This window comes from Sorex araneus, chromosome 2, assembly GCF_027595985.1.
Source record: "Sorex araneus isolate mSorAra2 chromosome 2, mSorAra2.pri, whole genome shotgun sequence".
Taxonomy (NCBI): Eukaryota; Metazoa; Chordata; class Mammalia; order Eulipotyphla; family Soricidae; genus Sorex; species Sorex araneus.
Window position 1 is genome coordinate 80530941 of NC_073303.1, and position 25560 is coordinate 80556500.

Below are 25560 nucleotides of genomic sequence, written 5' to 3' on the forward strand. Positions count from 1 at the left end.
CCCTTGACTTTATTGAGTCTGGCGACCTTGCCCCTTTTCATTTATTTTTAAGTTTTATTTTCCTGTGTGTCATGTGATTTTTAGAACTTCCTGTTTGGTGAGTTGCAGTTTCTGCTGTTTATATTCTCACTGCTTTCCAACTAATAGTCTGTTATCCATTTCCTGTTCTTACTTTCCCAGCTCATCACATTTTTTCTTACTTGTACTTAGGATTTGGGTCTTAATTTTGTTCTCAGTGACTCTTTTTTTATAGTTTGTAAACAGGTAGATGTTAATGTCGTTGCTTATGTAGTATTCCTTTTTAATAATTCAGCATAAATGAAAGGAAAATACATGAGCACCTTAAAGTTTTGGGATGATCTGGGCTATGATTCAGTGGTTCACTTCTTGTATTATTTTTAATTTACTTAATCCTAGTTTTTAAGTCACTGTTAATCTGCTTTTCTAAGGTTTACAGTAATAGTAAAATTTCAGTGTTACTTGACAGGACCTTAGTTTTATGAGGTTAGAGCTTTTAGCAAGTAAAGTGATCTGAATTTTTATTTTGCTTTCTTAGTACTTACTATTAGTGAAATGGCTTACTAAAATGAAGGTTACTTATTTTTGATTACTAAATTTGGGGGTCTAGTAGTTAATTGGAGGTCTAGAAACTTATTGAACATTTATAACTTGATATTGCTGATATTATTTTGGCAACATATTCATTGAATTGGGAGAGAGGTCAAGAAATGCACTTAGTGCTATGTTTTTCTATCTTAGTGATTTCAGTTTCTTATAGACTGCATGGAAGAGAGGAAAGGTTGTCTGATCTTTAGAGTCAGAAAGACCACTACAATATGAAACATGGCCCCATTACTTATTCAGTTAGTGACCTTTTTTTTTTTTTTTTTTGCTTTTTGGGTCATGTCTGGTGATGCACAGGGGTTACTCATAGCTCTGCACTCAGGAATAATTCCTGGCGGTCCTCGGGATACCGGGAGTCGAACCCAGGTCAGCCGCATGCAAGGCAAACACCCTGTCGCTGTACTTATCGCTCCAGCATGTCAGTGACTTTAAGCAAACTCTCCAGTACATTAGTTGCCTCCTCCATACAAAATATCCCTTGTAGTTGGTACATAGGGCAACAGTAAAGTAAATCTAGAACTCTGAAAATTAACATCACCATAGAATGGATGAAATTAGATATATGCAGAAGACACTCTGAAAAACTGACAGTCATGTTCCAGGTCAAAAAACAGGAAAGAAACCTTCTTTGTAGACCAATTCCTGAGAATGTGTTTCATATCATCTAACCTGGATGCTCAACATCTGACACAGGGCCTCCAGGTAGTAGGCACTTTGAAACAGTTTTTTGTTGACTGACTTAAATAGATGACATGAACTTATCTAAAAATGGTTTGTGTCAGCAGATAATGGAATGGTTAGTCAGCACTGATTATTGAAAAGGCATTGAATAGCAGAATTTGGCAGTGTTTATACACTCCTATGCAAGGGAACAGATTCATTATTCAGAGTTCATGAAAATTGTGGTAATTGAAAAGATAATTGTTTGAGGAGCAGTAGTATTTAATCAATCCTCATGATTGCCTGGCTAAATGAGCTGTATTCCTTCACTGATTACATATTCATCAGCCATCTATTCTAATCACCCATTTTGATTCCAGATATGTTAATCTAAAGGTAAAAGTGCTGATGAGTATTATTTAGAAGGCAGTGTTCCTTTTAGACTAATAAATTGGCGTGGATGAGATTATGATCAGTTGTGTACCAGTCTGGTCAAGATGAAAATATACTTCCTAACAAAATTTAATAAAATACTATTAAGGCTTATAATTTTTCAATTTGATTGAAGTTTCTGTATCCAGATACCTAAAGTACTATACTGTGGACTATAACTGAGTTACCAAGATAAATCTCGTTATGACCCCTCTTCACATCCATTTATGTTGCTGCCTATATAAATTTACACATTTTTTAATTAAATTTTATTTCATTTTTATAAAGTTGTTCACAATAATGTATTACATTCAATATTCTAACACCAATCCCACCACCATTACAACTTCCCACCACTATTATTTTAAATTTTGCCACCATCATCTAAGCCTGCTGCAAAACCAGGTCCTAGATTTTTTGTTTTGTATTACTTGTTATGAATAATCAGCTAAAAATGATCCAAAAAAGTTTCCTTAGAGGAAAGTGTGTGAAGATTGTTGTATCGCACTACACATTTCCTTAATTTATTTATTTATTTATTTTTGCTTTTTGGGTCACACCCGGCGATGCACAGGGGTCACTCCTGGCTCTGCACTCAGGAGTTACTCCTGGCGGTGCTCAGGGGACCATATGGGATGCTGGGAATCGAATCCGGGTCGGCTGCGTGCAAGGCAAACGCCCTACCCGCTGTGCTATCGCTCCAGCCTCTACTCATTTCCTTTAATCTTCTACTTCCACTCAAAATAAAACTTAAGCACTGAAAGAATATTTTAGTGATTTATGGTGTTAGCATATGAAAAACTTCACTTCAAAATACCAAGTGCCTGGACTGTATTAGTTTTCTTTCATTCTTTTCTTTTTTTGCTTTTTTTGGGTCACACGTGGTGATGCACAGGGGTTACTCCTGACTGCACTCAGGAATTACTCATGGCGGTACTTGGGATACCATATAGGATGCTGGGGATCAGCCTCTTACAAGGCAAATGCCCTACCCGATGCACTATAGCTATAGTCCCTAGATAATAGTTTTCTATTTCTAATTGTCTTACCTATATTTGAGGAGGGCTGGGTAGGCCATTTGCCTTGCACAAGGCCGACCCGGGTTCGATTCTTCCGTCCCTCTTGGAGAGCCCGGCAAGCTACTGAGTGTATCCCGTCCGCACGCAGAGCCTGGTAAGCTACCCGTGGCATATCTGATACGCCAAAAACAGTAACAACCAAGTCTCACAGTGGAGACGTTACTGGTGCCTGCTCGAGCAAATCGATGAGCAACGGGATGACAGTGATACAGTGATATTTGAGAAAGATACTTATAGAAAATTATATGTTTGTAAATATATCAGTTTGGGGATAATTAACCTTATGTTAAGAATATTAGAGAATTATTGATTAGGTAAGAGAAGATTGGAAAATGGCTGTTTGATTAGATAAGAGAAAATTGGAAAAATGGAAAAGGAGATGGTTTATTTAAAAGTCACAAATTTTATTTGTTGGGGGTGCATACCTAGTGCTCCCAGCTCTCTGCTGAATAGTCTCTCTTGTCCGTAGCCAAGGGCCAAAGGTACATTTAGTGCTGGGAGCTGGGGTTTCTCCAATGTAAAACACGGTCCTAACCCATTTGAGTTCTCTCTGGCCCAGAAAAATTACAATTTTCATGGGTGGGGAACCACACCTTGCAGTTCTCCTGGCTTTGTGATCAGGGATCACACCTGGTAGTGCTCAGGGGGCCATAGGGAGTGCTAGGGATTGAACCAAGGCCAGCCATATGCTAGGTAAGCACCCTACCCCATCTACTATTGCTCTGGCCTCTCTTGGCTGGAATGCCTGCCACCCTCTTCCCCATAACACACGACAGTTCGTGGGGAACGTGATGTTAAACCATTCATAGACTACCTTTTCTCAGGCAAGGTTTTATATGTCGCAGAGCAGTGCTCTCACTCTTGATCTATTGAAACTCAGCCCTTAGCTCAAGGGCCTTTATGAAAACAATAGAAAAAATTTCTTTAAAGTATTATAATTGCTTTATAAATTACCATATGTGAACTAAGCTCCTGATAGTTTAAGCATTATACATTTGAGTAGCTGGTTTATTTCCATCCAGCCTCAGACTTAAATACCACCTTCTTCAGACCAACTTTCTTCTTATCTAAGGATTTGGAGACTCCTTTGCTAATCTCTCAAAGTAGGTTCCCTATATAATTTGTTTTGGTTCATGTTCCTCAGAGCACCAATTGCAAGTTTTCATTATCTATTGTTGACTTACTACTCATCTTTTTTTGAGTTTATGTAAAAAAAACTTTTACAGAGGTCGAAGAGAGAGTATGATAGGTAGAGTGTTTGCCTTGCATGTGCCTGACTTTGGATTCAACCCCAAGGACCCTTTATGATCCCCTCAGCCCCCCAGGGAGTGATCCCTGAGCCATAGCCAAGAATAATCTCTGAGTGCTGAAATGAAAAACAGCAACAACAACAGAAAAATGTAACTTCATATTATGAGCTTCACAAAGTTGGAGGCGGTAGCCTGTTTTAATCACTGAAAAATACCCTACTGGTAGTGATCAGGGAATCATAGAGGGCCTGGGATGGGTCGAATAAATGCTTGTTGAATGAGTGAATGCAGATTATTGCAACAAAATGAATATTATTAACTAGTAATTTTACTGAGGTTAAAAGAAAAGAGAGAGAGAGAGAGAGAGAGAGAGAGAGAGAGAGAGAGGGAGAGAGAGAGAGAGAGAGAGGGACAGAGAGAGGGACAGAGAGAGTTTCCTTAAACTTCATTGCAGGATCTCAACTAAAAGCATCCCATACTTTTTGATTAATTTCTGGTTAAATTTTTTTTAATCCCCTACTTCTAGAGCTTTCATCAGTAGATCCCCAGCTTTCTTTTTATATTTATATAAAAAGTATTAAAACTGTTCAGGGAGATGGTTCAGATGTTGTATGCTGGAGCTCTGGTCAGATACCTGGCACTGCATGGCCCTGCCCCTGCAACCCCCATGCATTGCCAAGAATGTACACTGAGCTACAAGTCGTTCTTGCGCACCTCCAGATATGGCCTTCCAAAAACACATGAGAATTTGGGGCTGGGGTGATAGTATAGCAGATAAGGTGTTTGCGGAAGACCTGGTTCAATCCCTGACAACCTATGTAGTCTGAGTGATTCCAGAGTGGAAAGCCTGGAGTAAGACCTGAGCACTGCCAGGTGTGGCCTAGCCCCCTTCCCTCCCCTCCAAAAAAAAAAAAAGCCAAACTGAAAAACATGACTGTATCTAGTTGTACATCTAAGACATATTATAAATATATGTGTATATACAGTCATATATGTAAGGTATAGATTTAGTAATTATATACAGGTATATTATAGATCTTATTTATATAGACTGACAGATCTGGCTGACTCAAGTTTTATCCCTGGCACCCCATATGTTCCCTGATCCCCACCAAGAGTGATAAGCACCACTGAGTATGGCCACCAAAAAACAAACAAACAAAATATATACCTACTCTTTGGGGCTGGATCCATAGTTTAGTAGTTAGGGCACCTACCTTGCATGGAGCTGATATGGGTTTGATATCTGGCACACCAGTGGTCCTTGGGGCCCCACCAGGAGAGATCCCTGAGCATAGAGCCAGAAATAAGTCCTGATTATCACCAGTGCGACCCCAAAACCAAAAATATAATGAAAATAAACAGAATGACAAATAGAAATATGTTGATCTTTTCCTTTTCCTTCATTTTCTTTTCATTATTTTTTTATTTTGGGCTGTACTTGGCAGTACTTGGGGCTTATTCCTGACTCTCTGCTCAGGAATTACTCCTGGTGGTGCTCAGGGGATCAAAATGGGTTGTCTGCATGCAAGGCAAGCACACTATCTGCTGTACTATCTTTCCACCCCCCCTCCCCTTTCCTTTTAAAGTAGAATAGTTATAGAATATATATCTGTTAATTTCATTAAAACAATAAATCCTTACCTAATATGATCCATTTATGGTAATTATGTTACTTGAATTATATTATTAAGGATAGATTAAAATGAAGTTATGGTGTTCTGCTTTTATCTTTTTTTTTTTTTGGTTTTGGTGGACACACCCAACTATCCTCTGGGGTACTTCTGACTCTGTGCCCAGTGATCATTAATGGTGGTGGTCAGGGGACCATCTGTGAGCTAGGGATCAAATCTCGGTTAGCTGATGCAAGCCAGTCACCTTAATTCTTGTACTAACTGCCTATCTATAATAATTTCTTTTCTATTATCTAGGCTTTTTGAATATTACTGCATTATTTTTTCTTTTATTTATTTATTTATTTTTTGTCTTTTGGGGCCACACAGCAATGTTCAACTCGGGTCTTTTTGCTCAAGAGTTGCTCCCAGTGGTGCTCTGGGGATAATGTAGTTTCAGGGATCAGGATTATCCACATACAGAGCATGCTTTACATGCACTCAACTCATGGAGGTATCTCTCTGACCCCTATTAAAAATTTCATCTGTAATTATATAACATGTGAGTGACTTAACCTTGGTACTATAAAATATGGTACTGAATTTTGTCGTAAATATTTTTCTTTGTCTTTGTTTTGGGTTTACATCCAGTGATGCTCAAGGCCTACATCTGGCTTGGTAATCAGGGTCATTCCCTGCCGAGCTGGGAGACCATGCAATCCTCAGGGATTGAAACTGGCTCCAGTGTGCAAAGCAAGTGTTTTAGTGTTTTAGCCCTTTGAGCTATCTCCTTTACCTTCCTTTAGACCATTTATTTGCTGGTGCGCGTGTGCGTCAGAGTGTGTGTGTGTGTGTGTGTGTGTGTGTGTGTGTGTGTGTGTGTGTGTGTGTGTGAAGTATGATAAATGGTATATGTGTACTAGGCTTAATTTCCTTTCTAGTCCTCTGATGTTCTATTGAGTTTTCTATTGATTTTCCTTGTCAAGAGATAAATACAGATTTGTGAAAAACAGAATTTGTCCATTTGGAAATGCTTTAATTTTCTTGGAGTGAGGTGGGATGTGGCTTGGCTTTGGCCACACCTGGCATTGCTTAGTGTTTATTCTCCGCTCTGTGCTCATGAATCATTCCTGGAGGTGCTTGGGGGACCATATGCTATGGTCTCCAGCCCCTAAGTAACACCAGTACCTTTGTTATCTGTCCTCCCCTACCCCCGACATAACTCACACAAAAAACTTAAGAGGCTGGACCAATAGTATAGTGATAAGGTGCTGGCCTTGCATACAGCACACACCAGCATACCATATGGTAACCTGAATCTGCCTGGAGTAATACCTGAGCACAGAGCCACTAGTTGTGAGCACTGTTTGGTGTCCCATCCCCCCTTCAAAAAACAACAACAACAAACAACGAACTTTAAAAATGAATGTACATATCTGGGGATATTGGTGGAGGGAAGGAGATATAAACCCTTAAAAAATTGGTGCACATATATATCTTGGTGTAAATGGATAATTAAGTGGTGATTTTTATATTCTCCTGCTCTGAAATGAAACATTAACTTTTCTTTTTCTTATCTTTTGTTTTCCTTCACAGTTTTTTCCATTACAAGATTATATTTTTTAAAAATTAAAAGACATAGGGGCCAGAGAAATGCAGGAGGTAGGGTTCTTGTCTTATAATTTGACCAACACCAGATTTATCCCCAGCATCATCTATGGTTCCCGAAAACAGCCAGGGATCAGTCCTAAGCACAGGGCCAGTGAGACTAGTTTCTGAGTACCGCAGGGATTAGCCTATAAGCCTCACCCCCTCCAACTCAAAGAATTTAATATGTGTTAAAAAAAAAAATCAGTTTAACTTTGTACTTTCCAGAAGGAATTATTTTTAACAGATTGGAATGTATTCTTTCAGACTCTATAGGTATACATGTTTATACAGTTGGGCTTTTATGAGGAATGTGTAGCTAAATATATTTTTAATGCTAATGATGACAAAGTTAAGGCACTGAATATAAGGAAACAAGCATACCTTCTCTTTTTTGCAGGGAGTGGGAATGCTGAGACTCAAACCCAAGTCCTCATACATGCAAAGCATGTGTTTTACTGCTGAGCAATATTGAGAATGACTTGTATTGCTTACAGGACAACCTTGCCTCAGACATGGTTTTGACTTAATGAAGAAATTCATTTTTAGATGGGAGGATCTTCAGGAATGGTGGAAAAATAGCAACAATTCTTTCAAATAATGAATATCATTCTAATAGAAACAGGTCTATGTTCCAAAACATTTTGGTCAGTTTACTCTTTGGTCATAGGTACTTGTAAGTTCAGAGTTAATTTAGGATTTGGGGATGTTGTTTATATTTCAAATGTATATATTTCATATATTATTCTATATTATATAATTTATATCTATATTATAATTAAATTTTATTGCTTGATAAGTTGCAAAGTTGAAACCTCACTTGATTCTAATTAAATATTGAAGTTAGAAAATTAGAATGATGGCTTTTTGCAGAAAACCTGACAGTGTTCAAAGTCTTGTCTGGGCTCTATGTGTGGGTCAATGCTAGCAGTGCTTGGAGCACCATACAGTCCTTAGGGTACTATGCAGTGCTGGAAATTGAATCCTAACTTCTAGCAGGCAAAGCCTGTGGTCTTTCCATTTAATTATCTTTCTGAGCACCACACTCATTTTTAAGAACCCCAGCATTTTATTATAACTAGAAAGTATAAAATAATATATTTTAAATGGTTCATTTTTAACATCCTTTAAAATTTTTTAAAGCAGAAAAATATTAGGTAAACCAAAAGAAAACCACCCACAATGCCACTGCCATATATAATATACTGTTAAAGTAGGAAAACTGAACAGTGAATAAAGAATTTAGGGATGTCAAGGTGTGAAAAAGGTTATCATATAGTTTTGTTTTTTTTTTTCTTTTTGGGTCATACCCGGCAATGCACAGGGGTAACTCCTGGCTCTGCACTCAGGAATTACTCCTGGCGGTGCTCAGGGGACCATATGGGATGCTGGGAATCGAACCCAGGTGGGTCGCGTGCAAGGCAAACGCCCTACCCGCTGTGCTATCGCTCCAGCCCCATATAGTTTTTATTTATAAACACAATATTTGAATTTAAGTATTTGACTGTTGTATTGTGAAAAGAAACAGTTATAAAAGTAAAATGAATTAGGGAACTGAAGCGATAGCACAGCGAATAGGCGTTTGCCTTGCCCGTGGCTGACCCGGGTTTGATTCCCAGCATTTCATATGGTCCCCCAAGCACCACCAGGAGTAATTCCTGAGTGCAGAGTCAGGAGTAACCCCTGTGCATCGCCAGGTGTGAACCAAAAACCAAAAAAAAGTAAAATGAATTAGAACAGAAAAATATGAATTAATATACTCTAGATATTTACTCAAGTATTTCCTATTCTGTGAGTTTGCTTTCTAAGAAAATGATAGAAAAACAGTTCTTTTCTTTTGTTCTTGCTGTAATATTGTGTTAATTAGCTTCATAAAGAGAACAGAGGTGCTACCATTGTATATTCATAGTCATAAATTATTGAAGCGAATTTTCTTGCTTCAATTAAACTTTTTCTAGATGACTTTCAAACATTTTTAAAAGGAAGAAACCTCTCTTACCGATTATTCTTGTACATTCAATAAATGCCAAGTACTACTACTATATTCAGCAGCCCTCCATCCCAATAAAAGATTGGCCTTTGATTTTTTTTTCTGAATTTGAAGAGAGGGAGAGCTGAAAAGTAAACTAAGTAAGTTTAATTCTTATGAATACCATGGCCCTCTAGATAAGGGCCATGATATTTAAATGCATAGGAGCCCAATGAAGCTACCAACTTATCCATTGTCAGCACTGTCATCCTGTTATTCATCAGTTTGCTCGAGCGGGCACCAGTAATGTCTCCATTGTGAAACTTTTTGTTACTGTTTTTGGCATATCGAATATGCTACGGGTAGCTTGCCAGGCTCTGCTGTGCGGGTGGGATATACTCGGTAGCTTGCTGGGCTCTCTGAGAGGGACAGTGGAATCAAACCCGGGTTGGTCGCATGCAAGGCAAATGCCCTACCCGTTGTGCTATCACTCCAGTCTATCTACTACTCTGTTTATTTTTGTTTTTCATGCCACATCCAACTTGGTCAGGACTTATTCCTGGCTCTACTCAGAAATTATACCTGAAAGTGCTCAGGCTACCTTATGGGATGTTGAGGATCAAACCCGGGTCAGCCACATGCAAGGCAAACGCCCTATCACTGTGCTGTCACTCAAGTCCCCTTAACCACTACTCTGAAGAATCCTAAAACTGGTTTCTCAACTGCCTCTCCACATGTGTAGAAAGCATGAAAACCCACTTGAATGCGGCCTTTTTTATAGCAGTCAGTCTATGGCCTGGTATGCCAACAGGTTCTGGTTCACAGGTGTAAAAAGGTTGGAAATATTGGCCCTGAGGAAGTGACACCTGAATTAAATTTTTAAGCTTACAGCAATTGTTGGCTGTTCCTGTTTATGATTATGGGAAGGGGTTAGATTTCAGAGATGATACATGTTGTGATTGGTTTATTTCATCAGTAGTCTTCATTTAAAGTCTACATCTAAGTGTATATAATCTAATAGGAAAGGTAAAGTTAACCTTTCTTTCTTAAAAATTAACTTTAACAAGTCCTGATTATAAAAGTTATAATACACATTATCAGAAGAGAAATGTTTTTTGTTACACATTCCATAAATGAAAATAGAGTCATATTTCATTTTCTGTTTACTTATTGGACAATGAGTAGTCTTTTATTTGAAACATTATTGAAGTATGTACAGTGTCAAACAAATGTTCTTGGAAAATGGTGGTTTTTGTCATGGATATTTTATAGATATTTGTGATTATTTGAAATTTCTTGAAGAAGTCATTCAATTCCCCCCACTCCAAATTTCTATTTTAAAGTCAACTTTGAAATAATGGAATATGTTACTTAGCTTTAGTCTACCTAGATTTTACACTAGCCTCTTCCATCTCTTTTATTTGGAGTTTAGAACATACAGTTTTAGAGTGTATAAATTTAGAGCATACAGTTTTCTACTTTTTAAAAATATCTTTCCATAACCTTTGTTTGTTCTAGTTGAAGGTTGCAAACTAGTTTTTCCTTTAAATTGGATTGTATCTTTAGATATGTTTGGTTTAATATGCCTAGTATTGATTTATGAAGATTTAAGACATAGTAAAATTAATTCCTACATTTAAAAATTAGAATTAAGAATCAGATTTTTCTCTTCTCTTCAGAATTCATGTGGCTTTTGGGTCTACATTTTTTTGCACAATATGAAGCTGCTTTAGTAATTTGGGAGATCTGCTTTACAATCTCTCATTAAGGCTAATCAGTAACAAAGTTAAAAAGGTCTGCCTTGAAATCTATTCGATTTTGTTCTTTTAGATTTTTTTGTTTGTTTGTTTTGGTGCCACATCTGGCAGTGTTCAGGGCTTTCTTCTCACTCTGTGGTCAAGGATCACTCCTGACAGGGCTCAGGGGACCTTATGTGGTGCCAGGAATCGAACCCAAGTTGGCCATGTGCAAGGCAAGCACCCTGCCCACTGTACTGTCACTGTGGTCTTTGGTCATTTTAAAAGGAATGAATTTTTTTCTTGCTAATACATATCTCTTTTTTCTAACAGGAGAAGATGTATGGTCTTACGCAAAAGGGCTTCCACACATGTTCCAGCAAGGTGGTGTGTTCTACAATATTATGAAGAAAACCATGGGTATAGTTAATTTCTGATTTTATTCTTAGATATTTCTTCTTAAGCTACTGAAATATTAAGAAAATTCAGATTGCATTATTTCTAACATAATTTTAGATTTATATTATTTAGCAGTCCGCATAGTTAAAATGGATAACTATCCAGATTGGTTCAGCTCTGTTTTCTGCTTTAACATTATTAAAGTTTTTTGCTCCTGTTTTTTTAAATTTATGTATATAATTTTTTTTGTTTTGTTTTGTTTTGTTTTTTGGGTCACACCTGGTGATGCACAGGGGTTACTCCTGGCTCTGCATTCAGGAATTACTCCTGGCAGTGCTCAGGGGACCATATGGGATGCTGGGATTTGAACCCGGGTCGGCCGTGTGCAAGGCAAACGCCCTACCCGCTATGCTATCACTCCAGCCCCATGTATATAATTTTTAAAAAGTAAAGGCAGGATCTGAAATTAGAACCAGATTTGTTTATATTACTAGTGGCTGTGGCAGGACTAGATAATAGAGTATTTTTGTTGTGTTTCAGCTATGATAGTTATATGTATATATATTTTAGTGATTTCTGGACTTTAAGAAACAGCCATTTTCACTTAATTCTTACATTTAACACTGTACTCACAACTATTTTGAGAGTTTTAAAGTCCTAAAGCAGTTGCTAATATATATGTTTGAACCTCATGTGTTTCTTGAGATATTTGACGTGAATGCTTTTGGCTCCAGAATTTATCTCATTATCTCACTTACTTAATTTCTACACTTATCTGACTTCTGTAGACATTAAATAAATAATATGTTTCAATTTTTATTTCATGAACTTATATTTTTTATTAGATCCCCTCCTCCAAACTTGACTGTCGTAAAATGTATGTCAATTTGCAAGAATAATAAAATGAAACCCTATTTAAACACCACCCTGCTTCAACAGTTATCATTACATCTCTTTGTCTCACTGGAATATTTTATTTTTTGGATTTTGTACCATATTGGTGGTGGTGCTCAGGGTTTACTCCTGACTCTGTGCTCAAGGGTCACTCCTGGCAGTGCGCAGGGCCTGATCAGCCATGTGCAAGATAAGCGCCTAACCTGCTCTTTCTCTTTCTCTGGTCCCTCACTATACTAATTTTAAAAATATATTGTAAGCAAACCATATAATTTCATCTGAACTTAGTTGTCATTGAGTTTTGATCTCCCAAGATAAGAACTTTGGTTTTTTTTAAAAAGTGACCATAATAGACATATAGAAATTATGAACAATAGCATCTTAGCATCCCTCCCCCACTTTATTTACACACCATGGTTTACAAAGTTGTTCATGATGATTGTTATAGGCATTCTGTATTCCAACACCAATCCCACCACCACTGTCACCTTCCCTCCACCATTTTCTCTATTTTCCCAAATACCCCTCAAGCCTGGCCCCATAGCAGCCCACAGTAATTTGCTTTTTAATGTTTATTACCACTAAATGGCTAATGGAATACTAAATAAATACTTCAGTAAAAGAAAATTTGTTAAAATTGTTGTATTTTACCATGGGGACATTAAGTCCGCATCTGAGGGTTTACTAAGAGGTTGTTGCAAATTAAGCCTTCTATGTTAATGTTTGTGTTAGTTGGAGATTAATTAGCTTGTACATTACATTCCCTTCCAATCTGGTGTGCTCCTACTGGAGTGTTAGTATTGTAGATTTTCGAGATGTCCAGAAAATCTAGAATATTTAACTGGGCAGTCCAGCCAGAGGCATGGCAACATCTATTGGGGTGTCAGTGTGGCTGTTGGGCCGTTTATAGTATGAGAATTTGGCCTGCCCTTCTCCTGCAGGGTTCTACCACTGATTTCTTCCTGCTCCTCACTATAATGATATAATTGGTGAATGATAGAGCAATATATTGAAGTTGGGAGATACTATTTGGTTTTAAGTTTGGTAAAGTTAATCATTGAAGTTATTTTTGCTTCTAGTTTTTGGTGTTGTACAGTTTGAAATTACAAGTTTAATTTTTTAGAGTACTATTTCAGGCTATCTTTTTGTACTTTTTGAGTTAATCCAAGTTGTATTATCAAATTGCTTACAATATTTCCTTCCTGTATATATTTGTAAATATATTTTTGCTGATAGATCATCTTAAAGAAATAGCTTTAGATTTCAGAGCTTTCTTGGGTTACTTTCTGATTTCAGTTTTATGGATTTCTGTTCCTTTATTTTATGTTTAAATTGCATTTTCTAGTTTCTTTAAGTAGAACCTTAAAAATTATAGTTTATATTTTTTATAGTATAAACATTTAAAGCTGTGAATTTCTTTGAACATCTATGCATTTGTTTATGGTATCTATTTACTTAATTTTAGAAATTAATATTTAACTGGATTGATTATGGAGAGTCCATTAATTTGAAGGAGAGAATACTGTCTTTCATAAAAAAATGAGTATAACATCTCTTAGTTGTTTACTATGTGAGAAGGGTGTGGGGATGTTGCTCTTGATTATTTCCTAAGTTGATTATGTTTCTTGTTTGAAATTATTTTTAAAATTTTAACGTTGGGCTGGAGAGACACAGTACAGGGACTTTGGTGCTTGCCTTTCATGTGGCTGACTCTGGTTTAATCTTCCACATTGCATATGATCCCCTGAGAACATAGCCAGGAGTAAGCCCTGAGCAGGCCTAGGTATGGAACAACCTGTGCCCCTGGTCCCCCCACCCCCCTACCTTATAAATAAATTTTCTTTTTCTTTTTTTTTTTTTTTTTGCTTTTTGGGTCCACCCAGAGAGGCTCAGGGGTTACTCCTGGCTTTGCACTCAGGAATCACTCCTGGCGGTGCTTGGGGGACCATATGGGATGCTGGGGATCGAACCCGGGTCGGCCGTGTGCAAGGCAAACACCCTACCTGCTGTGCTATCGCTCCGGCCCTATTATAAATAAATTTTCATTGCTACTAATATAATTCGGTAGGAAAAGAATATTTTTCCAGCAAATAATCTGGAACAGCTGAATATTCACATACAAAAGAATGAAATTTTTTCAACCTCTACCTCATACCAAATTCATAGTGAACTCAAAATTAATATAAGCTAAAACTAGAAAACACTTTAGAAAAAGGTTTAGGCATAAAACTCTATTGACTTTGTATTGAACCAAACGCTTTTAGATGCAACAACAAAAGTAAAAGCAACAACAAAAGAGTAGACAAAGCAGGTATTTATCTTAAAAGGTTCACAATCAAGAAAGTGAAAGACTGCCCACTGAATAAGAGAAAATTTTTGAAAATTCTAAATCTTTATATAAAATGTATCTAGAATATAAAGGACTCAGCAATTAAAAAGCAAGTAATTCAATTTAAGTGTGCAAAGGATCTAAATAGGTATTTCTCCAAAGAAAATATCTAAATGGACAATAAACATAGGAACTGATGCTCAGTATCATTTACCATTAGGAAAATGAAATCAAAACCACGATGAGGGCCAGGCAAAGTACAGTGGTTAAGATACTTGCCTTGCATGTGTTAGACCCCAGTTTGATCCCCATACTCCCTCCCAAACACCATTGTAAGACACCACTGGGAGCAACCCCTGAGCACCACAAGGTGTATCCCCTACCACATGTCCCCCAAAAAAGAGGAAAAAAGAAAACATAATGAGGTAGTACTTTATACTTGCTGGCATGACCTAAAAAAGTGAAATATACTAAGAATTGTTGGCAAGGCTGTAGAGAGATTGGGATCTTACACTATTTGTGGGAATAAAAATGACTTAGCCACTTGAAAAAACAGTCCGGCAGTTCCTCAAAATATTAAACAGGGACTAAGGAGGTAATTCCACTGATAGAGCTTGATTTTAGCACTGCATGCCTCCCACGTCCTCCTCTCCCATCCCAGCACCACTGCTTGTAGCTGTTATTAAAAATAAAAATTAAGGTCTCTTAGTCCAGAGGACTGGAACACATACTTTGTATGCAGGAAACCCATTGACTTCCAGCACCAAAGGTCCCTGAGCAGTATTGGAAACAATTCCCAAGTCCTACTGAGTATCACCCAGAAGCAAAAAATTATCCATTTAGATACTTTCTTTGGAGAAATACCTATTTCCTCTAACACACAGCAGTTCTACTCTTAGGTAAATAAAGAAAAGTAAAAACTCAGACACAAAATATTAATAATACCATTTTTCAAATAGCCTTAAATTTGAAACAGCTCTAAATTAAAAGAAATAAAGTACTAGCCCATGCTATGTCATAAATGAAGCAGGAAAATATGTGCTATATGAAAGCCAGTCACAAAAACTATATTAATTCATTTATATAAAATGACACAGACTGGGCCCATCTAGAAAAAGAGAATAAATCAGAAGTTGTCTAGGACTGAGAGGAGGAAAAAGAAATAGCACTGACTGCTAATGTACCATGGTTTCTTTCAGGAGTGATTGTAGTAATGATTACACATTTGAAAATACATAAAAATTCAGTTGTACACTTAAAATGGGTGAGGTGCATAGCAATCACATTTCACTAGAACCATTTAGAACATTTTAGATCAGGACAATAGAGAGTACTGGGGATAAGGCACCTGCCTTGCATATGGCTGACCCAGCATCAATCTCTGCCAACATTTGTTGTCCCACAAGCACCTCCAGGAGTTCCCCCAAGCCAAAAAGAGAATATCTGAGGTCAAAATTCAGTTCTGTGATATGTGACTTCTGTTTATTAAAGTGGATATGACAACCTTAGCCTTTTTGTGAAGATCAAATAAGATGGTGTACATAAAAGAGTAAATTTGTTTTTTAAAATTTGTCTATTTCTATAACTAATAATAAGCTAGTATTTACTGCTGTTACTTTTCCAGCTATAATTTGAAGAATTCAAAATAATTTTTTCTTGTTAGTGAGGAAGTTACAACCAGCAGTTCTTGGAGGTAATTTACTCCAGTTTGTGTGCTTAAAGTATCTCCTGGTAGTGTCTGGGGAAACTTGTAGTGCTGGGGATCAACCCTAAAACTCTTTTACTATAACATAGCTATTTGAAGTGATTCATTAAGGAGCGATAGCACAGCGGGTAGGGCATTTGCCTTGCATGTGGCCAACCCAGGTTCGATTCCCAGCAACCCATATGGTCCCCTGAGCACCGCCAGAGGTAATTCCTGAGTGCAGAGCCAGGAGTGACCCCTGTTCATCGCCAGGTGTGACCCAAGAAGCAAAAAACAAACAAACAAAAAATTAGTTTTGTCTTTCAAAATACAATTTCTTAGAATAAATACTGTGATAAAGGTTATTTTAAGACATGTTAATTTTACTGTCCTGTGGTAAAAGAATCAAAGCATATCAAACTTTTCTTATCCCTAACCGTAGACTTGTATCTTCCCCAAATTGCAAAAGAACATTCTTCTTTTAATTTGTTGAAATTTACCCTAACAGATATATATATATTTGTGTGGAATAGTCCTCAGTATCACGAACCTAGATTGCTGTATTTGTTTGTATTTGCAGATTTTTAAAAATTCGTTGGCTTAAAATATAATGTTCCCCTGCAGTTACTTTTAGAGATAAGTGGAGAGATGATTAGCAAATTTAGTTTAACCCTTGTAAAAGTATTTAACTCTGTAGTATTCAGTTTTGTTTAGACATATTATAAAATGGCATTATATGCTATACTTTCTCTGTGACTTATATGTAGCACTTACAGATTCATTCATATTTGATGAATTCAACTATAGTTGCTTAATTTTTATTGCTGCGTAGTATTGTATTGTCTTAACACAATTCATCCTTTGTTCTACTTACTTTGGCTAGTTTCCCATTTTTTGATATAAGAAAAATGTCACTATAAGTATTTACATGCATGTTTTTGGTATATGTATGTAATGAAATTGTTGATATGTGATATAGAAGTTTTAATATATCTGATTGTTTTTATTAAAGAGACAATATATTTGTTATATATAACCTGATTTATTATACTTAAATGAAACAATTTAATTGTTTGCATTTTTTAAAAAAATATTTTTGAAAGTGTTGGTAAAGGAGTGAACGATTGAACGTAGAGCCTTACTACACACAAGGCATGTGCACTACTATTAAGTCACATTCCCAGCTCATACATTGTTTAATACTGTAAAAAGTTTAGAAAATATCAAGATGGGAAACATCAGGCCAATAGTACAGTGGGTAGGGTGTTTGCTTTGCATGCAGCCCACGTGGTTCGATCCCTGGCATCCCATATGGTTGGTCCTGAGAACAGCCAGAAGTGATTTTTGAGTGCAGAGCCACCCTGAGCATTGCCAGGTGTGGCCCCATAACCAGGGGGCAAAAAGGGAAAACAGTTAAAGTTTAAAAATAACACTAAATATTATTTATTGGTGTGATCATAATTATATGCTTAGATTTGCTTCCACCTATTTTATTATGGTGCACATTTTACAGTACATCTGAGGCATCACAAGTTTCATTATTAATAGTTGTATATCTTTCATCATGTATATAGGACCATTATTTTTTAACCATACTTGTTGAAAGTTTAGATTGTTTCAGTGTTTCATTGAAATCATACTGTGATGAACATGTGTGGGACTATGGTTCTTTCCAGAGATAGCAATATAGAAACAATTACTAAACTCTTTTGCTCTAATAGGGGAATTAAAACTATTGACTTCTTGATTTATATTAGCCACTGTGGTACGTTCTTTGCATGTTTTCTCATTTTTTTCCTCCAATAATAAAGTGAGTAGTATACCCTTAGATATATTTATTTCATCATAACGATCTGCTTGTATATTTTTCTTGATAGCCCACAAAGTATTCATTCATTCTCCCCCTCACTGAATTTCTATAAAACTTACTGAATTTTTAATTAATTTTCTTTAGCCTTTATATTTTGTCATAGACACCCATATATACCATATATTATTTATTTTTCTTTTACTAGAGACAGTCTAGTTTCATAAAAGTTGAAGACCTCTGTTGTATATACATGTACTCGAAATATGCTTATAGTGACAACTTTAAAATATAAGGATATTGAATGGTTTATATATATGTTTTTATACTCAGATTTTTAAAAGGGAGAAATTTTCTGGGTATTATGTAGTGAAGTCCTTTTTTAAAAATATCTTAATTACCATTGTTTAAATACTGTTAAAGGTAGGATTTCATACTTAAAACATTTCATACTTAAAACAGGTGTTCCTCACCTTCTTTCAGAGTGTCTCCTTCCCTCCACTGTTGTCCCAGTGTCTCCCACTAAAATTCTATGTCACCCTCACCTCTGACCCCCACCATGATAAACTTCCTGCTGAAGATAGGTTTTCAGTTTCTGTTGCTTTTGGGCATGTTAAGCCACTTCTATATTTCTTTATATTCCACAAATGAAAGAGATCATTCTGTGAGATCAAACTCTAACTGAAAAATAAAGAGAAATAAAGAGAAGCCTGCTTTAAAGTTTTTCTTGGCTACTGCTTTATTAGTTGATGGTAAGAAGTAAATTACAATGGGACTTTTAAAGAGCATATAAAAACTCAGGCTTCTTTTGGTACTTCTGACTTATCAGAGAAGAATATCCAAGTATGAGTTCTCACTTATATTGACACCACATGCATTAATTTTAGCTTTCCTAAATGTGTCCCCATAATCACTACTTGAACTGTAATGTACTGAAAAATTACCTATAAAACAGAAAAGTTACTGTTTAATTTAAGAGAGTCACTTAATTTTTAATTCAGCAATCTGCAACAAGTTTGTGCCCTCCTGTGTATTTTTGCAAATTTATACTTAAAATTTAGTAAGTGAAAGTATATTTCTTTCTGTTTTACATTGTTTTCCTCATAGCTAGCAGTTTGCTTCAGGCCGTCTTAACTTTGTAGTAAGTTAATGGTCTAGTTTTAGAAACATCCCTTGAGGAGCATTTTCAAGCCTGTGGTGGTGTTTCTTTTTTATAATAGTATTAAATTTTGATAATAAATATAATGAATTCTTTTGTAAATTTGCTTTTAAAACTCGGTATTTAAAAATTACTTTCGGGGCTGGAGAGATAGCACAGCGGGTAGGGCGTCTGCCTTGCACGCGGCCGACCCGGGTTCAAATCCCAGCATCCTATATGGTCCCCTGAGCATGGCCAGGGGTAATTCCTGAGTGCAGAGCCAGGAGTAACCCTGTGCATCGCCAGGTGTGACCCAAAAAGCTAAATAAATAAATAAATAAATAATAAAAATTACTTTCAACAATAATTGATTTTACTTTTAAAGTATGATTTTTATGTTAAATATCTGTTTTCCTTCTTTAGGTATGGTTGATGGCAAGCACTATACTTTTCCACATCTACCTGGCAAAACATTTGTCTATAATGCATCTGAAGATAGACTGGAGTTGTGTGTGGATGCTGCAGGACATTTTCCCATCGGTCCTGATGTTGAAGATTTAGTTAAGGAGGCTTTAAGTCAGGTTCGAGCAGAGGCTACCACAAGAAGTAGGGAGTCAAGTCCCTCACATGGGCTGTTAAAACTAGGCAGTGGTGGAGTAGTGAAAAAGAAATCTGAGCAATTTCATAACGTAACTGCCTTTCAGGGAAAGGGGCATTCTCTAGGAACTGCATCTAGTAGCCCACACCTTGATCCAAGAGCTAGGGAAACTACAGTTGTGAGAAAGCATAACACAGGGACTGACTTTAGTAGTTCTATTAAAACAGACCCTCCTGCATACACCTCTGCTCCTAGTAACAGTGAGCTTATTCGAATAGCTCCTGGAGTAGTTACAATGAGAGACAGTAGGCAGCTTGATCCTGATTTGATTGAGGCCCAGCGAAAAAAGTTGCAGGAAATGGTTTCTTCTATCCAGGCTTCAATGGACAAGCACATGCGGGATCAAAGTACAGAACAGGCACCATCTGATCTTTCTCAAAGGAAAGTAGATGTCAGCTCTTCTGTGAAGCCTGGAAGTCTTCAGCCTGGTTTGCCTGAATCTTTCTCTTTAACTGGTGGCACTGAAAATTTGAATACAGAAACAACTGATAGCTGTGTGGCAGCAGCACTAGGATCAGCATTCACCACAAGATCAAAAGCACAAAAGGGAAGTTCTGTGGAGGAGCCTGAAGAGATGGATAGTCAAGATGCTGAGATGACAAACACAACTGAGCCAATGGATCACTCTTGATTAAATTTGAGGCTAATAAAGGCAGAATGTTTATTGTGAATATGTAATATTTGTTGGCTGGGCCACATACTTGATTAGTCATTAAAAATCTTGTACGTATACAATTCAAAGATTATATCTTGTTATTCAGTGCATGATAGCAAGTGTGTGATTGGCAATAGCTTTTAATATACTGCTGCCCGGGCTGGCTCTGAAGTCTTACCAATTAGTTACTAGGTTTGCTAAAGTGAAATTTCTTCCATATATATATAGTTCATTGGAAGTTCTTTGTAATTTTAGTTCTCTGAAAGTCTTAATGTTTCAAATATGAAAATTTTCTTGCTAAATATGTTTGATTTATTGAAGAGGCTAGAGCTGGGGGAGAAACGAGATTTTTGCTAATGTTGATGTCATCAATGTAACCATCCCACATACTTATTTGAATGTTAAATGATTTGTCAATCTGAAGGTTATCTGAACTAAATTGCACCTAAATTTTTAAAAAATGAGTTACTAGACACTGGGATCCTTACTTTTTCATGATAGTAGACACATTTATAGAAATATGTGTTCTTGATGAAAAAGCTTGAGAATAGAGTGCAATGATAAAACATTTTGTTGATATGAGCAAGATTAGAGGAAATATATCTACTACAGAATGATAACGTCAATGTGATTTAGTTATGTTGCTCTCTACGCCAACAAAGCCAATTGTGTGCTCTGTTGTTGATATATGTTACCATTATTTTTTTATTCCTGGCTTGGATTAAAGAACCAAGGAATTATTTTCTTTAATCTTGCAGAAAAATTGCAACATGTGATAGAAAATTAAAAGATAATGGTAGCAGTAGTTAATCTCTAATTTTCAGAGCTTGTCAGATACAGAAAGAGTTTATATATAAAAATTTATCTTTTTTGAATAAGTTACATTGTTCTATAACTTTGATCAATGGTATTTAAACTTGTATATGCTAAGTGTCTTTGGGCCCCTTTGAACCAAAACTGTTTCCTCCTTATTCCATAAGATTTTCTTTAATTGTTGGGATCACTTGAATTTTGATGCAAATTTTACTGCACATACCCTGATCAGCTGGGCATTTGCTTAAATAGTGTATTCATCCCATTTTTAATGCCAATTTACTCACAAAGTAGCTTTTGTTTTTTTTCCTTTAAGATGAAGAATATTTATCCTGAGATTGGTATTGCACTATCTTATCGTATTCTGAAAATTTGTAATTTGAAATGTACAGTTCAGTCCACATTTCCCCTCTGTTCACTAAAATTAAGTTGAATTGGAATGGATGAAAGACAAAATATATGTTAATACAATCTCTTATGTATAGCATTCAAAGCCTGGCTGTCTCTGATTGCACATGTAATAGTTGCAGAACCTGTAGCAGATGCAGAACTGTATTTGCATTCTAAGAAAATGTACATCAGAAAGTATGTTCTTATTAGGTGTTTATAAATCGCAACCTGTTGATTCAGAAGGAGTATGAAAAGTACTGTTACACTTGTATTTCCAAGGAAGGGCTATTTCTATTTTCTTTCTGTGAAAATATCTGTAACTGTAACATTTATTAAGATAACTAGTACATTTTGAGTAAGAAAAGACTAGAGAATCCAGACACTTTGCAAGTGATACTGAGCAAGCTATATAGTTGGGTTAGTTTTATCACATCACATTTTAAGCCATATTTTATCTTCATTCTTCTAAATTTACTTTCAGGTATCTTTATATAAAAAAAATAGGAAATTTTAGAACTTCTATATTGCACCTTAGAACTGCAGCTGCCAAATAATACGTCCCATTTAAATTAGTATAGGTAGCTTCTGTGTGTTAACTAAAAATTAAAAATATCACTAACCACTAAATTATTCTTGGCTTTTTTCAGCCACTTTTATTTTTTTAAGCTTTTAAATGAAGGAAAACTTTCATAAATAAATGCATCGCTCTGCTTCCAGATAAATGATATGATCACCTTTTTTACACAAATATTTTCTTCACCTGTGGCTTGGTATGTTTGGTTAACAATTGATAAATATATACAAAGCATAAAGCAAAAATATCAGAAACAAGTTATTTTCCTATGATGTTAAGTATTTGCATTTAGTCAAATTATAATACACCTAGAACATTTAAACAATGGACTTAATCTTTGACAGTATAACTTCTCTTGCCACAGCAATGCCTTTTAGAAGCCAGTTAGATAGAAATTTTACAATAGCAGTTTGGGTTCTCCTTTGATGAGGATTTAAAGGATTGACTCTGAGAAACTGTCTTAAATTAAAATTATTTAAAATCCGCTGAAATTTGGCTAGGGTAACTAGTGGTTTATGAGAAGTGGACCAAGTAATATCTTCACAAAGGAACTTTAGAATAAAATTTAAGTTGTTAAATACCATTCTCTGTTCTTCCCCTTGATTATCAGAATCAAATTCCTGACTATAGGATAATTATTTTTGGTACTACCACGTGTGGTTGTCACAACTTTGAATCCAAATTAGATATCAATTAAAAAATTTTTTAGTTTAGCAATAACATAATTCAGTTTTATTATTCAATTATATTTACAATACTTGAAAATTGAATACAAATTATAAACTTTTTTACTAATCTATTTTAAAGTTAATCTTACCAAGTTTGAGTTGATGACCCAAGACTGGGTAGACTTGAAGATGGTATATATCTGTAATACAAGCAAAGTAAAACTGGTTGGAATTATAGAAAATAAGACACTGCCAAATACTATGAACTGGAATATAACTAATTTGAAGGGATTGGTTACTCAGGACCTAGTTAAAGAATAAGTCTAGGGTCAGAGAGATAGTACAGAGGGTAAGGTGCTTGCCTTGCATGCAGCCAACCTAGGTTTAATTCCCCAGCACTGTATATGTCCCCTAGCCCCATCAAGAGTGATGCCTGAGCATTGCCAGGTGTGACCCAAAACCCAAAAAAAGTAAAAAAATAAGAGCAAGCCTACGGTCATTCCTCCTGCCCCTTTTGTATGTTTTCATTTTGTTTCAGGTCTTTTATTTGGAAATGAGATACTCAGCAAATGCTTTTGACTGTGAAACTGCATTATTTTTTTTCTAGTGATAATAGTGGTATTTCATTTGGTTTTTGTAATCAAGCCTATTGCTTGCATTTAAGATATCAATCTGAAAATGCATTTTGTGATTGCTAGCCACAAATCCATATTGCCATATTTAAATAACTTCATTGAAAATAAGTCAGTTTTTACATATGGTCTCTTACCTCAGGGAAGATCATTTGCTAGTAACATATATTTAATGACAGGTTTTTGAGAATTGTACTAACATCACATGTTAGTAAATACAAAATTTATAACAGTATTATTTTATTTTATGTAGTTATCTTCTAATACCGGCTGCTAGTGAATATTTCACTTAAATTTAGACCTCACTAACAACTAACCTCTAGGTATAAAACTTGACTTTTGTCATAGATATAGAATTGACCAATATAAGAGACAATGTTACAAAAAGTTAATTTCAGAATATCAATATAATTTTTGTCTTCATTTTTCAACAGTCATTTTAATTAACAAAATACTGAGAGCAGATTTTGAGAGTTTCATGGTTCTCGCAGTAAGTTTCCATGTTAGGATGTTCATAAAAACCTTTGCAAAGTTGGATTAAACTTCACTCATTTATTATAAATTTTAGATGATCTTTTATAACAACAGTGCAATATATACTCTAAGTTGGGTAGACATAACACATTTCAAGTTACATAATTTGACAGAACTACACAGCCTCAAGTTTCTTCACCATCGACACAATAAATTTTAAAACCAGAACTGTTCACTTGAAAACATACCATAGTAGAATGTTTACCTAAGAAATAACAGGGAAGCTATAGCACCAATGTTAAGACTTAGAGTTAATTGTAAGTTCTGCCATTCTTAATTCTTTGAGATGCTAAGTGTTTCAATATTTAATGATACTAAAATCGTGGGAATTTTGACGTGTTCCAAAATAGCAGAAATTGTAAAAATTGTGAATTATTGGAGAAAATGCCATTGTATATCTGACATTTTTAAAAATTATGGAGTCTACATGCTTTTGTAGTATAATATTATTACAATGATTATTCTCTTGTACAAGAAAAGGAAAATAGTAAAAAAAAAAGTTCTAGTTGATGCTATCTGCTTGTGAGTATCAATTTCTTAGTATTTTAAACTTTAGGATACTGCATTTTTATTTAGAATGCACAAGTCCCTGAGCCTTTAAGCCTGTGGTGGAGCAATAAGAGACTGAAAAGGTTACTAATATTTTCAGGTTTATTTGACTTTAAGAATTAGACCAAGAACTGGCAGTCTACTTTTTTGGAGGGAAATGCTACTTAGAATATATTAAAAGAAGAAAAGTATAGTGTAAATATTTAGAAAAAATTTAAGTAGCAAGTGCTTGAACTGCTCAATAAAATATAGTATGGATGTTATGTCATTCCTAAGGCACTGGCTGGTACCCTTTATTTTCTGATTTTGTGATTACTGTATATATTATTTTTGAGTAATAATTGGTAATAGTGTATTATAACAGTATATAGTGTTTCACAGCACACCTTACTGTACAGTATTTGAAATTTTTTTATATCAAAAATAAAACTAAGTTAATGCATATTGATTTTCCCCTCAACTTTTCCATGTTAGCTTTTTAAACTTTTTTTAATTCTTTGGTCTCTGAGTTATAACTAAATATTATAATGCATGAAAATATAGTTTGGTTTTATAAAGGAATTCCTAGTGAAATTTTTTTGTTTCAAATTTCTTTAAATGCTGTATCATATTAGGGCAAGTAATATCCAATGCTAGGTGAAATGAACCTAATCAGAAAAGAGTAAGCAAGTTTTTTTTAGATACACTACATAATTGGGTCATGTAATACCTACTGTTTAATAGATAAACACATTCTAGTAAAGAACTTGGTTCTTTGTTATATGCTGGTGTTTTAAAAAAATACTGATTATAATGAGAAAATGAAGAGAAATACAGGAAATGGAAC

The 25560-nt window shown here is 35.5% G+C and overlaps 1 protein-coding gene across 1 annotated transcript in view; it reads left to right on the forward strand.

Moving 5' to 3' along the window:
* VCPIP1 (valosin containing protein interacting protein 1) overlaps positions 1-25295 on the forward strand; it is a 28556-nt gene extending 3261 nt beyond the window's left edge. The window contains exons 2-3 of the mRNA XM_055127404.1: positions 11344-11430; positions 19685-25295. Coding sequence (XP_054983379.1) covers positions 11344-11430; positions 19685-20550 — 953 coding nt within the window. The 3' untranslated portion in view covers positions 20551-25295. The remainder of the gene's footprint in view (positions 1-11343; positions 11431-19684) is intronic.
* Positions 25296-25560: the final 265 nt, after the last annotated feature.